Source organism: Heterocephalus glaber, unplaced genomic scaffold (genome assembly GCF_053883595.1).
Source record: "Heterocephalus glaber isolate CG9 unplaced genomic scaffold, H.glaber_assembly_v1.0 deba00000347, whole genome shotgun sequence".
Classification (NCBI taxonomy): Eukaryota; Metazoa; Chordata; class Mammalia; order Rodentia; family Bathyergidae; genus Heterocephalus; species Heterocephalus glaber.
In genome coordinates, this window is record NW_028258143.1 from 11,459,208 (window position 1) to 11,472,982 (window position 13,775).

At 40.3% G+C, this 13,775-nt stretch overlaps 2 protein-coding genes across 6 annotated transcripts in view; both read left to right on the forward strand.

Annotated features, from left to right (window-relative positions):
• Positions 1–1,691, forward strand: part of Mcm6 (minichromosome maintenance complex component 6) — a 37,948-nt gene extending 36,257 nt beyond the window's left edge. For both annotated transcript variants that reach the window (XM_004836116.3, XM_021237030.2), the window contains exon 17: positions 1,420–1,691. In XM_004836116.3, coding sequence (XP_004836173.1) covers positions 1,420–1,536 — 117 coding nt within the window. In that variant the 3' untranslated portion in view covers positions 1,537–1,691. The remainder of the gene's footprint in view (positions 1–1,419) is intronic.
• Positions 1,692–6,082: 4,391 nt separating this feature from the next.
• Positions 6,083–13,775, forward strand: part of Lct (lactase) — a 49,095-nt gene continuing 41,402 nt past the window's right edge. For 3 of the 4 annotated variants that reach the window (XM_087197775.1, XM_087197781.1, XM_087197792.1), the window contains exon 1: positions 6,085–6,753. In XM_087197775.1, the coding sequence (XP_087053901.1) occupies positions 6,114–6,753 (640 nt within the window). In that variant the 5' untranslated portion in view covers positions 6,085–6,113. Of the gene's footprint in view, positions 6,754–13,775 lie in introns of all 4 variants that reach the window. The other variant, XM_087197785.1, reaches the window with a different exon arrangement.

Sequence of the window (13,775 nt, forward strand, 5' to 3'; positions counted from 1 at the left end):
TACTTGTGTCAGGGCTATGTCATCTGAAAAAGTTTACCTATAGGGTTAGTTGAACATGATTGCAGGTGTGAGTACAGGGGTGAGAACTGAGGTGGTATGTGCACAGAGTTGTCTTGCTAGTGGTGGGAAATGTCTTCGCATAGGCCGGTTCCTCCCTCCCTAGCACCACTTGGGATCCTTGTGGGGTAAAATGATCCAACATGAAAACCATACCAAGACTGTGGAACGACTGTGGAACACATGATGAACACATGATGAAGCTAATTGATGTAAATTAAGATTGAACTTTGGCTCGTTGCCTGAACTTATTTACCTCACAAAGAGATGTACTGCCTGGTGTGGTGGCACACTCCTGTAATCCCAGTGCTCCTTGGAGGCTGAGGAGGATAGCTGTAAGTTTGAGGCCAGCCTAGGCTCCATAGTGAGTTCAAGGCCAGTCTGAACTACTGAGCAAGACCTTGTGTCAAACAATCAAAATAATCTGGGCATGGTGGTGCACACCTGTAATCCCAGCACTGGGGAGGCAAAGGCAGGAGGATCACCAGTTTGAGGCCAGCCTGGGCTACATAGTGAGTTCAAGGCCAGCCTAAACTACATAGTGAGATCCTGTCTCAAAAAGCCTAAATAAATTTTTAAAAGCGAGCTAGTACTATGCTGATCAATGTGCTTCAGTGAAAGTGTTAGCACATAGAAAGAATGCTTAAAAGTGACCAGTTCCCCTTGATGGCATCAGTGTTCTTAGTATCAAATCACTGTTTCCTAGGTTCCTTACCATGGGGTTGGCTAGAAGGTCTTCTCATTTGTGGACATTTTTAACTGCTCGGTGTGCCACAGGCTTAAAATGTACAAGATTTAGATGGCAGGGGCAAAGGTTTAACATAGCTTAGTGGTAGTATGAAAAAACCAGATGACTTACTCTACTTCTATTTTTATTAACTTAGTGAGAATTTTCCTAGATGAGTTATTACTGAATTAAGAATGGGTGGTATATGAAACAAATCCAGTGTCCAGTAATTTAAAATTAATAAGTAATGTTAAATTAAAGACTTAAATATTAGAGAATTTTACCCAATTTCATAATCTTACATTCAAGCATTACTTCCTTTTATCAAGTTACATTTACAAGCAGTTGATGTCATATGCCAGCAAATCCTATTAAAAATTACAGTTTAAAAAAATCACAGTATTTGCTGAGCTTGTTTATATATTAATTTTTCAAAGTACATTCATGGTTTTCAAAGTATGTTTGTGTTATGCAGCATCCTAATGAGAAGGGAGTTTAGCAGAAAAAAGATGGTGATTTTAAGATATGTCTTTGTTCTGGGAGTTTTTGGTGGGGAATGACCATGGCCATGTAATAGTACAAAGGGGCCATGTAATAGTACAAGAAACCTGAGGACAAACCTTTGTGTTTCACAGGATCATGTTCTCATTGAACTCACCCAGGCTGGGTTGAAAGGCTCCACAGAGGGAAGTGAGAGCTATGAAGAAGACCCTTACCTGGTAGTTAACCCTAACTACTTGCTTGAAGACTGAGATAGTGAAAATAACTGACAAGAGCTAATGAACTGTGGAAAAGGACCTCATGCCTTGGAGTCTGGATGTAGCTCTGCCAGAGAAGTGTTTATTTTGTTTTGTTTTCAATTGCTGTTTCTTTTATTCATCAAAATAAAGTAACTTGTTCTAAAGTCTGTTGGATTTATTTCTATTCTACTCTGATTATTGCATCCTTGGGGCGGGGGGGGCGGGGGGTTGTTTTTGAGACAGGGTCCCAGTATGTGTTCAGGCTGGCCTTGAACTCACTATGTAGCCCGGGGTGGCCTCAAACTCACTGCAGTCCTGCCTGAGCCTCCCAAGTGCTAGGATGACAAGCCTGTACCACCACACACCCGACTGCACCCTTCTACTTGTGAATGAGTCCCTTCTTTCTTAATTTGGTATGTAAAGGTAGAAGTATGGCATAAGGATTTAGAACTGGGTTCCTACGATGAAGAGTCAGAGTTAAAATGAACGCTAGAAGACTTGGAGGTAAGTTTCCAAGTTAATTTCAGTGGCTTTTGGGGGCGGGGGGCGGTTTAGTACTGGGGATCAAACTTGGGACCTTGTGCTTGCAAGGCAGGCACCGGAACCACTGAGCTAAATCCCTGGCCCTTCAGTGGCTTTTTAAAGTTAGTTTACACAAAGAAGTTTATTGTACTTTTTTCATTACTCTTTAATTTTTTTTTTTACTTCTGTGTTCTAAAGGTAATTGCTCAGAATTGTTTTCAGATTGCTTTTTTAAGGGCCGGGGATTTAGCTCAGTGGTTCCTGCGCCTGCCTCGAAAGTGCAAGGTCCTGAGTTCAATATGCAGTACCACCAAAAAAAAATGCTTTTTTAAGAAAAATATGTCATGTGCTCACTTCAGCAGCACATATACAAAAAAAAAAGTCATTTTTAACTTTTTCCAGAAAAAAAATTGCTGTTTTTTACACTAACAGTTCTGAGACTTAGCTGTGATCAGTATGTTCATTATGTAGCCTTATCATTGCACCTTTTAACAACAGATGATATTCTGGGGTCTGCATGGCCACTAGAGAAATAGTTTCTATGTCATTGAGCTCACAAATAGTAATTTAAGCCATGGGCAGTGTGCTACAGTCTGAGCTACTCAGGAGGCTCTGAGCCCAGGAGTTGGAGACCAGCCTGGGAATGTAACAAAAGAAAAATGCAGATTTCTTCTCTGCCTGGGGGAAGGGGTTAGGGGCTGAAAATGGATAGAGAAAATACAAATGCAGGATATAAGTTCTTGTCAAGTATGTTTATAAGAAATACCTTGACACTGATGAGGAAGCCCCAGGGTACAGGACCTTAAAATTCCAGCATGCAGGTAGAAGTATATAACAAAAGCCAGGCAGGATGTTATAATGCAAACCCAGGAGATAGCAAGAAAGCCCTCTCCCACTACAGGAAGAACTTTTGCCTCACTAACACGTAAGGAAGATGGGGTGGGGAGTCTTGAAAACAGTCTACTTGACTGGAACTTGAGCATTAATTTGACCAAATATTTACCCAAAGGAAAAATTTAAGCCCAGGGAAAATGCCTGCATTTTGGTGAATTTGTTCTCTTCCCCATACTGCCATTACTGAGAGTGGGGTCTTACAGATCAAGGCAAGGTTGAGACTGCCAAAGTGTCTGTTTTGCACATAGCTTTATGTACTTGTCAGGGAGGTGATATGGTTAGGATAATGGAGCACATAATACTGTTAGAAACAGGGAAGTTGAGTGAGCAGCTCTTCATTCATCCACAGACACTAATGATTATGCAGGTTTAAGCTTAGGAGATCAGGAACCCCGAGGGCAGAACAGTGACACCAGTGAGAGACTTGAGAGGCACTGAGGATGAGGTGTCTTACCCCTTACAGGAAGCCGAGTCCCTTTTTTCCCTTCATATTTTTGTCTGTTCACTGTTCCTGCTACTACTATCCCCATGATCTTCAACAAACATTGCTACCTGCTGGGTGTGGTGGTGCACACCTAATCCCAGCACTTGGGAGGCTGAAGCAGGAGGATCACTTCGAGTTCAAAGCCAGCCTGGGCTACACAATGAATTCAAGACCAGCCTGAGCTACATAGTGATACCCTGTCCCAAAAAACAAAAAAGTAGCTACTTACTACATACAGTGAAGTCTACACTTGGCCATTCTTTTCATACACAAGAACCTGGACTAATTTTGGCCCACTCAACCATAGCATATGTATAATTTTTTTTTTGGACCGGGGATTGAACTCGGGACCTTGGGCTTTGGAGCCAGGCGCTGGAACCACTGAGCTAAATCCCCAACCCTATGTACGAAATTTGATGAAGAAAATTAGTCACAGTGTATAGGTAGTATTCCAGAATGTAGAATGTTGTAGTTTATCAACTGCTGTATAAAAAATCCCAGTAGATATCTATCAATAAGGAAATTACTGGGCCAGGATTTGTATCAGTGGTTTCACCACCTGCTGCGCAAGTGCAAGGACCCGAGTTCGATCCCCGGTACCAAAAATAAAGGAAATTACTATGTAGGTGTGACAGCTATATTGTGGGAAATATATATATATAATGAGATAGATGTTCTAAGTTGGGAATATCCATGATGAATGAAAATGTGCAAATACAGCCAAGAAGATTCTGGGAAAAGCATGACAGAAGTCTGGTCTTACTAGAAGGTAAGTACTATGCAGTTATAGAAACTAAAAAACTGTGATATTGTTAAAGGAATACTTATGCAAAGTCCAGAAATATCTATATTTCTGGTAAGGTAGCATTTGAAATAGTGTGTAAAGAATGACCTATTCAATAACATGTTAGAAATTGGGCTGCCACGCAATATAAGCAGTTAAAATTCAGAATGGGTTAATGATATAAAGAAGGTTTAAAAATAGATATAAGTAGGCTTAACAAGGGGTTTTTAGAAATGTACCAGATAATGGATATTGGAAGACATTAAAAAACCAGATTAAAAAATGAGTAAATTACATTTATTTTTGGTAGTACTGGGGATTAAACCCAGGTCCTTCACATTGATCTACATCCCCAACCCACCACCCCCTTTTTTTTTTTGCTGTACTGGGGATTGAACTCGGGACCTTGAGCTTATGAGGCAGGCACAGCACCACTAAACTAAATCCCAGGCCCTTTTCTTCCTTTCGTTTTTTAGGTCTCTCATGAAATTGCCCAGGCCGGATGGAACTTGTGATTCTCTTGTCTCAGCGTCCCAGAGTGCTGTAATTCTATGAGTGCACCACCACACCCATCTGGGGAATTTTTTTCTGCATGTTCTAATATGTGATATCCAAACTCTTAGGAGGTCTTTTTTTTTTTTTTTTTTTTGGAACCAGGGATTGAATTTGGGAACTTGTGCTTTCGAGGCAGTTGGCAGAACCACTGAGCTAAATCCCCGGCCCTCTTAGGAGTTTTTATATGAGAAATGGTATAAAATAATTGTTTTTAATGGCCACTGGGCACCGTGGCATATGGCTACAGACCCAGCTACTCAGGAGACTGAAGCAGAAGAATCACTTGAGCCCAGGAGTTTGAGGAACACAGGAGTCTCTTAGCAGAAAAATGAGAAGAAAAAAACCTAGGAGATAATATTTTAATTCAGCACACCTATAATTCCAGCACTTGGAGGCTGAGGCAGTAAGATTGTGGTAAATTCAAGACCAGCCTGAACTACATAGGGGGACCCTGTCTCAAACAAAAAACTGAGGAACAGTATATACATATGGCATGATCCGGGCTGAGGATTTAGCTCAGTGGCTCCGGCACCAGGCTCAAAAGCGCAAGGTCCCGAGTTCGATCCCCAGTACCAAAACCAAAACAACCACTTCTCTGGCCTTGAGATGGGACATATGGCATAATCCATGATGTACATACTTTAAATGTTATGCACATATTTATTTGCATTTGCATATAAGAATCACTGAGTTGCATTATTCTAAACATGTTGCATTTAATACCCACAACCTGTCACTAATTATCCTCATTTTACAGGTGAAGAAATTAGTCACAGAGAAGTTATTTTCGACAGATGACATTTCAACCCTGGTGTTCTGATTGCTAAATAATCATTAAGCTTTGTGTAAAAATGTGCTCACTTCAGCAGCACATATACTAAGCTTTGTGGAAAAAGAAATTGGAAGAATGAACATTGTTGGAAGTGTTTATCCGAGAAAAGGGAAGGGAGTAGGCAGAGGAGTTTGCAAGGTTTTCATGGATGTTTCTATATTGTTTGAATCTCTTATGTGTTCATTATTCACCTATTTTCAAAGGGGAAAAAGTTAATAAAGGACTCACTTTTGCTATATTATGTCAAGATATTTTAAAGTATTTAGTAAAACAAAAAGTGGAAAATTTTTTTCAGACATTTTCCAGGATCCTCTCCCAGGTGAAAGTTAAAGGTTTTTTTGTTTTATCTCTTATGGCCTTTATATTTTTAAATATTACATTGGTGAGCCATGTACTGATTACATTATCATAGATAACCCAGTTAAACATTGTACTAATAATCACTTAATATTTTACAAACTTAGCTGTAGTTATAAAATCAGGATTTCTTCCAGATAGCTCCTGAGACCACCTTGAAAATGGAACCATCTTGGAAAGTGGCCCTCATTATTCTCCTGAGTTTTTCATGCCAGGGGTCAGACTGGGAATCTGATAGAAATTTCATTTCAGCAGCTGGTCCTCTAACCAGTGACTTACTGCACAACCTGAGCCACCTACTGGGAAACCAGAGTTCTCATTTTGTAGCTGGGTACAAGGACATTTATACTTGCCACCAGCCACTGCCTTCTTTCATACCAGAGTACTTCAAAAGTCTTCATAACAGTAAGATCACCCACTATAAAGTATTTCTATCATGGGCACAACTTCTCCCATCAGGAAGCTCCAGGAATCCAGATGGGAAAACGCTGCAGTGCTACCGGCAACTCCTTGAGGCCCTCAAGACTGCACAGCTTCAGCCCATGGTCATCCTGCATCACCAGACCCTCCCCACAAGCACTCTCCAGAGAAGCAGAGTCTTTGCTGACCTCTTTGCTGACTATGCCACATTCGCCTTCCACTCCTTTGGGGACCTAGTTGGAATCTGGTTCACCTTTAGTGACTTAAAGGGGACGATGATGGGTCTTTCCCACAAGGAATCAAGAGCTTCTCATCTCCAAACCCTCACTGATGCCCACAGAAAAGTCTATGAGATTTACCATGCAAAATATGCTTCTCAGGGTAAGTACCATTGCCCCTGCTGGCAGACCCACTGTCAGCCTTTATCACCCACCTGCCCCATCACTTTAAAGCAGGATGAAGCATTTCTTCCCACTCATTTTGAATAGACTCCTCATAGCTGTACGGTAATGAGAAGCCAATGTTGTATTGTTTTCCCAGTGGACATAGGAAGGGGTGGCGCATACTACATAACATTTAGTACATTATTTCCTTTGAAAAATACATTTTAACCTCCCTGCCCAGACTTGAGTCTATGCAGCCACTGAACATCTGTCCTCCTTCCCTTCCCAGGGAGGTCTGCCTCCCTCAGGGCTCTAAGAAGAGCCCATGTTTCTCCCCCAACCCTCCTTTATCTGAAGAAGACCAATTTATACATTCTGATTGGACCTTACATTCCATCAGGAGAGCCAGGCAAATACAAGATAAAATAATGTCAGACAGGTATTTTTTTTTTCTTCCATTGATAGGGATTGAATCCAGGACCTCATGCATGCTATGTTGCCACTGACCTACACACATATCCCTGAGAAGATTCTAACTTTAACTGTTCATATTTCTGTTTCATAGGTAACTTGAAGTTCTGATTCAATAGGTATAGGCAAAACCAGGATATTTATCATTTTAATAAATTCCCTAAGTGGATGTTGGGTATAGCTATTTATTTTGCTTATTTGTTTTTGAGACAGGGTCTCATTGTGTAGTTTAGGCTGGCCTTGAATTCACTATGTAGCCCAGGCTGGCCTCAAACTTGCAGCGATCCTCCTACCTCAGCCTCTCGAGTGTTGGGATTGTAGGTATGTGCCACCACACCTGGCAGGTATACCAATTTGAAGAACCTGTTTAAGACTATATATGCTTTCTTATTTTTAGTGTGTGCAATAAATAAATTATTAATATATTCATGCTTGTACTTTTAAAACTTAACATTTTATGAGGGTGTATTATTAAAAATTCTTTGACTTTGGGGAGGATGGTGCTGGGAATCAAACACAAGGCCTCATATCTGCTAGGGAAGTGCTTTGCCACTGAGCCACATCCTGAGCCCTTAAAAACTCTGAAAATGTGATTTTCAGTAGTCTTGTGAGTTCCCATCACATTAATAGATCATAAAATTTAAAATATTTCCCTTTTTTCTCTTTCTGTTTTTGTTTTTTCACAATGCTAGGGACCAAACCTAGGGCCTCATGCATGCTAGGCAAGCACCCTACTACTAAGCTGCACCCTCAGCCTCTCATGTATATAAATTTATTCTAATTTTCACTATTACAGATTACGTTGCATTGAACATTCCTATATGTAAATTCTTGGACACCTTCTGATAAATCCCTTTCTATAGTTTTTTAGAACTGAAATTTGTGGTTGAGAAGATCTGCATTCTTTAAGACTTTAAAGTATGATGCTAAATTATACCAACAGTTTTTAAATTGTCTTCTGACCCCATTCTGCCAGTTTTAAATGATATAATTTTTTTAATCAGCTGGGCTGATATCCAGGGATAGGGGAAAGATAGAGAGCAACTGCTGGGCTAGGGATTTAGCTCAGTGGTTCGCCGCCTGCTGTGCAAGCCCAAAGATCCGAGTTCAATCCCCGGTACCAAAAAAGAAAAAGAGAGTAACTGCTAATGGCCACAGATACCCTCTGGGATGACAGCAATGTTCTGAGATTAGACACCAGACATGGTTTCATAGCTTTATGAATACAACTAAAAACCACTGAGTTACGTGAGCCAAACTAAATCTCTTCTCCTTTAAAAGTTTAAAAAAAACCCCACATACTGACTTTGCACTTTAAAGAGATTAGTGAAAAGCTAGATGTGATGGCGCACACCTGTAATCCCAGCACTTGGGAGACCGAGGCCGAAGGGTCACTGTGAGTTCAAGGCCAGCTTGGGCTACATAGTGAGTTCAAGAACAGACTGAACTACACAGAGAGACCTTGTCTCAAAAAAGAGGTGGGGTCAGTGTTATGCTGTATAAATTATATCAACAAAAACAGTAAAAAGGGCTGAAGGTGTGACTCAGTGCTAGTGTACACTCAGCATGCATAAGACCCTGGGTTCAATCCCCAGTGCAATAAATAAGCAGGAGGGGTGATGGTTTATAAAACAAGACAAACTGCGAAACAGAACAAAACAAACCATTTCATAATTTACATGTAATCTTCCCCAACCCCTCACCCTAGGTTACCACTTTGCTAAAAGTTCTGTTTGCTATTTACTACTCCATAGCTTTTCTCTCTAGTGTCCACAGTAACCTCTTGGTACAAGCTGGAAAGTGGTATTTTAGCACTCAAAGCACATCCATCATGATTGGTTTTTGGTTTTTTGCTCTTTTTTTTCTTCTATTTTTGAGACAGGGTCTCACTTTGTAGTTCAGACTAAACTTTACCTCACTATTTAGCCCAGGCTGGCCTCAAAATTTGTGGTAATCCTCCTACCTCAGCCTCCCTAGTGCTGGGATTACAGATGTGCACCACACACCTAGCTCCTCCATCATGTTTTAAAGACTATGTCTTAAAGAAGTAAATTCCCATTTACTGATGATTAGAAAATATATGGTATGAAATGCAACTGATTTTTTCTTAAGAATTCTGTCATGGTATGATTTATATACAGTGAAATGCACAGATCTTAATTTCATAGTTTGATTAGTCTGTTTTTTCCCCTGGGGCAAGCATTTTATTTGTTAATATAAGAATAGAAATTCTGGGCCAGGGATGTAGCTCAGGCACAGTGCCTGCCTGGCAAGCCCCAGGCCCTGAGTTTGATTCCTAGTACCAAAAAAAAAGAAAAAGAAAAGAAAAGCAAAAAGGAATTCTGCAATAAATATAATCTAATAAATAACATCTCCAAATAAATAAATGTTACTACAACAAACAACTTAAGAGTCATGAGTGGGTGGCTGGGGGAGCAGGGCCTGGGAGAGCCGCCCCGACACCCCACAACGCTACTGAAGTGTTAACGTTAGGAAGCCCACGGGGCAGCTATGCCTGCCCTCCCCAGCCTGGGCAGGCACCACTGCCGCCTCTGCCCTCTGAATCACCTTTTACATTTGTCACTCTCTGATGTACTGAACTCTCTGCCCTGAGAGTTACATTTACATTTGTTTCTCCTGATGTACTGAATAAAGGTGATGAATTGGGAGACTTTTGTTTTTGTCCCCCAGAGCAGCACTGATCAGGCCCAAAGCTCAGCTTCCTTCTCTAAGTTTTATTTCTTCTATCTTTCCTGTCTAATAAGTCAATTCATCTTATGCTGTTGTGGCTTGCAGGTGACTAGGACTTACTGCAGAGGTTCTAGTAACGTCCCCTTTCCCTGTTCCCTACACATAGTGAGTTCAAGGCCAGCCTGAATTACAGAGTGAGACCCTGTCTCAAAAAAAAAAAAATTAAAGACATGAAAAAATGGAAAGACTTAACATTGTTTGAGATGTTAGTATTACCCAAAGCAACACAACAATTCAATGACATTGCTATCCAGATCCCAATGTCTTTTCTTTTCCCTACCCACAAAAAAATCCATCCTTAGAGTCATCAAGAATCTCAAAGAAGTCCAAGGATTTACTACAAGGTCCTGAGTTCGATCCCTAGTACTGCAAAAAACAACAACAACAACAACAAATTCAAAGGATTCTGAATAGCCAAAATAATCTTGAAAAACAAAAACAAAGTTGGAGGACTCATACCTCCTGACTTTAAAATTTACAAAGCCAGGGGCCGGGGATTTAGCTCAGTGGTTCCACCGCCTGCCTCACAACCACAAGGTCCAGAGTTCGATCCCAGGTACCAAAAAATAAAATTTACAAAGCCACAAAAATCAAAACAATATGGTGCTGACATAAAAACAGACAGAGGCTGGTGGAATAGAATAGGTGGCCCAGAAATAAACCCTCCCATATATGGCCAAATGAGGCAGGAGGCAGGAGAATCATCATGAGTTCGAGACCAGCATGGACTACATAGCAAGACTTTGTCTCAAAAAAAAAAAAAAGGCAAAAGAATTTGGCCTGGTGGCACATGACTGTAATCCCAGCCCTCTGGGAGGCTGAGGTAGGAGGATCACAAGGTCACATCTAACCTGGGCAATTTAGTAACCTAGCAAGACCCTGTCTCAAAATAGAAATTTTAAAAAGGATTGGGGATGTAGCTCAGTATGAAGGCCCTAGGTTCAATTCCCAGTACTGCCAAAAAAAAAAAAAAAAATCAATAGGCACAACTTCATTAATCTATAAGAAAATGTCAAACCACAAGAAGGGACCAGAAGCATAGCTCAGTGGTATAATGACCCCCTTACTTTGATCCCCAGCAGTGTAAAACAGAAAAACACACACACACACATTATCACATCATATCTATTATCCAAACATTTTTACATGCAAAAAATAATAAATGCTGGTGAGGTTATAAAGAATTGCTGCCAGGAAGATAAAATTGTGTGCAGCTACTGTGGACAACTGTGTGGCGATTCCTTAAACATTTTAACCTAGAATTACCACATGTCCCAGCAATTCCACTTGTAGCTATATACCCAAATGAAATGAAAACTGGTTCTTGAACAAGTATTTGTAGAATGATATTCATAGCATTCTTCATAAAGTAGAATATATTCAAAAGGTAGAAACAACCTAAATGTCCATTTACAAATGAATACATAAAATGTGGTAGGTATATACAATGAAATATATTCAGCCTTAAAAAGGAAGGAAATTCTAACACATAACATAGATGAACTTGGAAGCTATTATACTAAGTGAAGTAAGGCAGACACAAAAGGACAAACACTGAGTCCACTCACTTACACACGGTGCCCAGAATAGTCAGATTCATGGAGATAGATGGATACAGTGGTATACAGTTGTAATCTCAGCTATCCAGGAGGCTGTGACAGGAGGGTTGTGAGTTCAAGACCAGTGAGGGCAATTTAGCTATACTATAAAAATAAAACAGCCTTCGGACGTAGATCAGTGATGGAGTACTTGCCTAGCATGTGCATGTGTCAGGCCCTGGGTTCCATTTCGAGTTCTGTAAAAACAAACCACAATGTGCAGTATAAACAATGCTACTGAATTGTACACTTAAAAATGTTTAAAATGATAATTTTTGTTATGGATACCTGCCACAATTTTTAGCAGTGAAAAAAAATTCTTTTGTAATCTTTCTTTGTGTGTTATTATAAAATTCATTGATTTGGGCCGGGGATTTAGTTCAGTGGTTCCGGTGCCTGCCTCTCAAGCACAAGGTCCCAAGTTCGATCCCTGGTACCAAAAAACCCCCAAAAAACAAAAAACATTGATTTGTTGGGTGTGCTGTCACTGGGGAGGATACAAAAGAAGAGATGATTCTTAGTAGAGTTGGAGGGATGGGAGAAGAGTGTAGGTCCCTCTGACCGGAAGAGCAGAATCCAGAATCGCACACAGCACCTCACTTTGCATTGTATGGCGACACACCCCAGGGTAAATCCTAGTGACCCCCCACACACACACTGGCAGTAGTGGCTTGGAGAACAGATACTGGCAGTTCAGCATTGGCCAGATTATGTTTATGGACACATTCAGGGCACAGGGGAAGGGGGCTGTGTTTTGTTGATGGCTGCAGTGATTTTCAGAGGAACAACTGACCTTTGTGGTGAAAACAGAAGCGAGCCTAGCTTATGCTTCAGTGAGGCCCAAAATATTTAAAGATGCCTTGGAATCATTGAATATGAGATTCCACAATATGGTGCCGTTATTTTCTACACAGGCTGAATACAAACAATTCTCAACTTGATTTTTGAGTTCTAGAGACATGAACATCTATCTTTAACTATATCCAGCAAAAACTGCAAGAAAAATTATCTTACACCAGAACAATTATCCCTTTACAATCCCAAAGAAAACATGAACTACAAGTTTAGAGAGAAAATCTAGTTTTAAATAATCTGCATTTTTGCATCATTTTAGGAAGTATAGTTTATGCTTGTATTGGGTACAGGTCAGGAACCATATTTGTAGACTTTATTTTGTATACTGTGAGAAATTCTGTAACTTCAGAGGCATTGGTTCATGCTGTAAAAAGTTTGCAAAATCAAATAGAAATGATCTATGTGTTAACTGTGCATAAGAATTGTTTATACTGCACTTCTGTTTCATTTTATTGTTACTTATTTTGTTTTTGGTACCAGGGATCGAACTCAGGACCTTGTGCTTGTGAGGCAGACGTTGGAACCACTGAGCTAAATCCCTGGCCCCTCGTTTTATTGTTACTTAGATAACAACAGATTGTACAGGCTGAGAACACATATTTTGTACATGCTGATTTGATGATATGTTGAAGTGTGGAAATCTCTGGAAGGTGAATTGATCCATAAGGCCAATCTTTGAGTACCTAGAAAACAGCATTATCTTATCAGAATGAGGACTAAATGTTCCCTATTCAGAGGTTTTCAAAGTTCCATTATATTTATGAAAATAAGCATGTTGTAATTGGTAGTAGTTGTTAATGGTGGTTTTCTTGGCTGGGGATATTTTCCTCCTGTAGAGTTTAGATGGAAGAAAAGTCAGTCATATAATCCTCCAGTTTAAGTCTTGAACTCTACTTTTATTCAATTTTTGTTTAATGTTTCCAAATCACAGTTCTGAGTACCTTCTATGCGCCCAGTCCTAAACTTGATTCTTGGAGGGATTAAAGAACTGGGTTTTTGTTGTTTTGATTTTGTTTTTTTGAGACAGGCTCTTGTTATGTAGTACAGGCCAACCTTGACTCATGGTGATCCTCCTGCTTCAGCCTCCCACGTGCTAGGATTATAGGCATGCACCACCATACCCAGTTTAAGAAATGTAAGTCTTCCTTCTTATGGATACAGTCTGGTATAGGATGAAGATTCATGTGCATCAAAGAGTTGGAAACATAAAGCAATGAGGCATTTCAACTCTGCAGCACTGTTTCTCACATTTTGTGGTCTGAGGACCACGCAGCAGAATCACCTCAGCCCACCCTAATCTGCTGAATCCACATCAAACGGCAGGGCCTGTAAATTGGCATTCTCT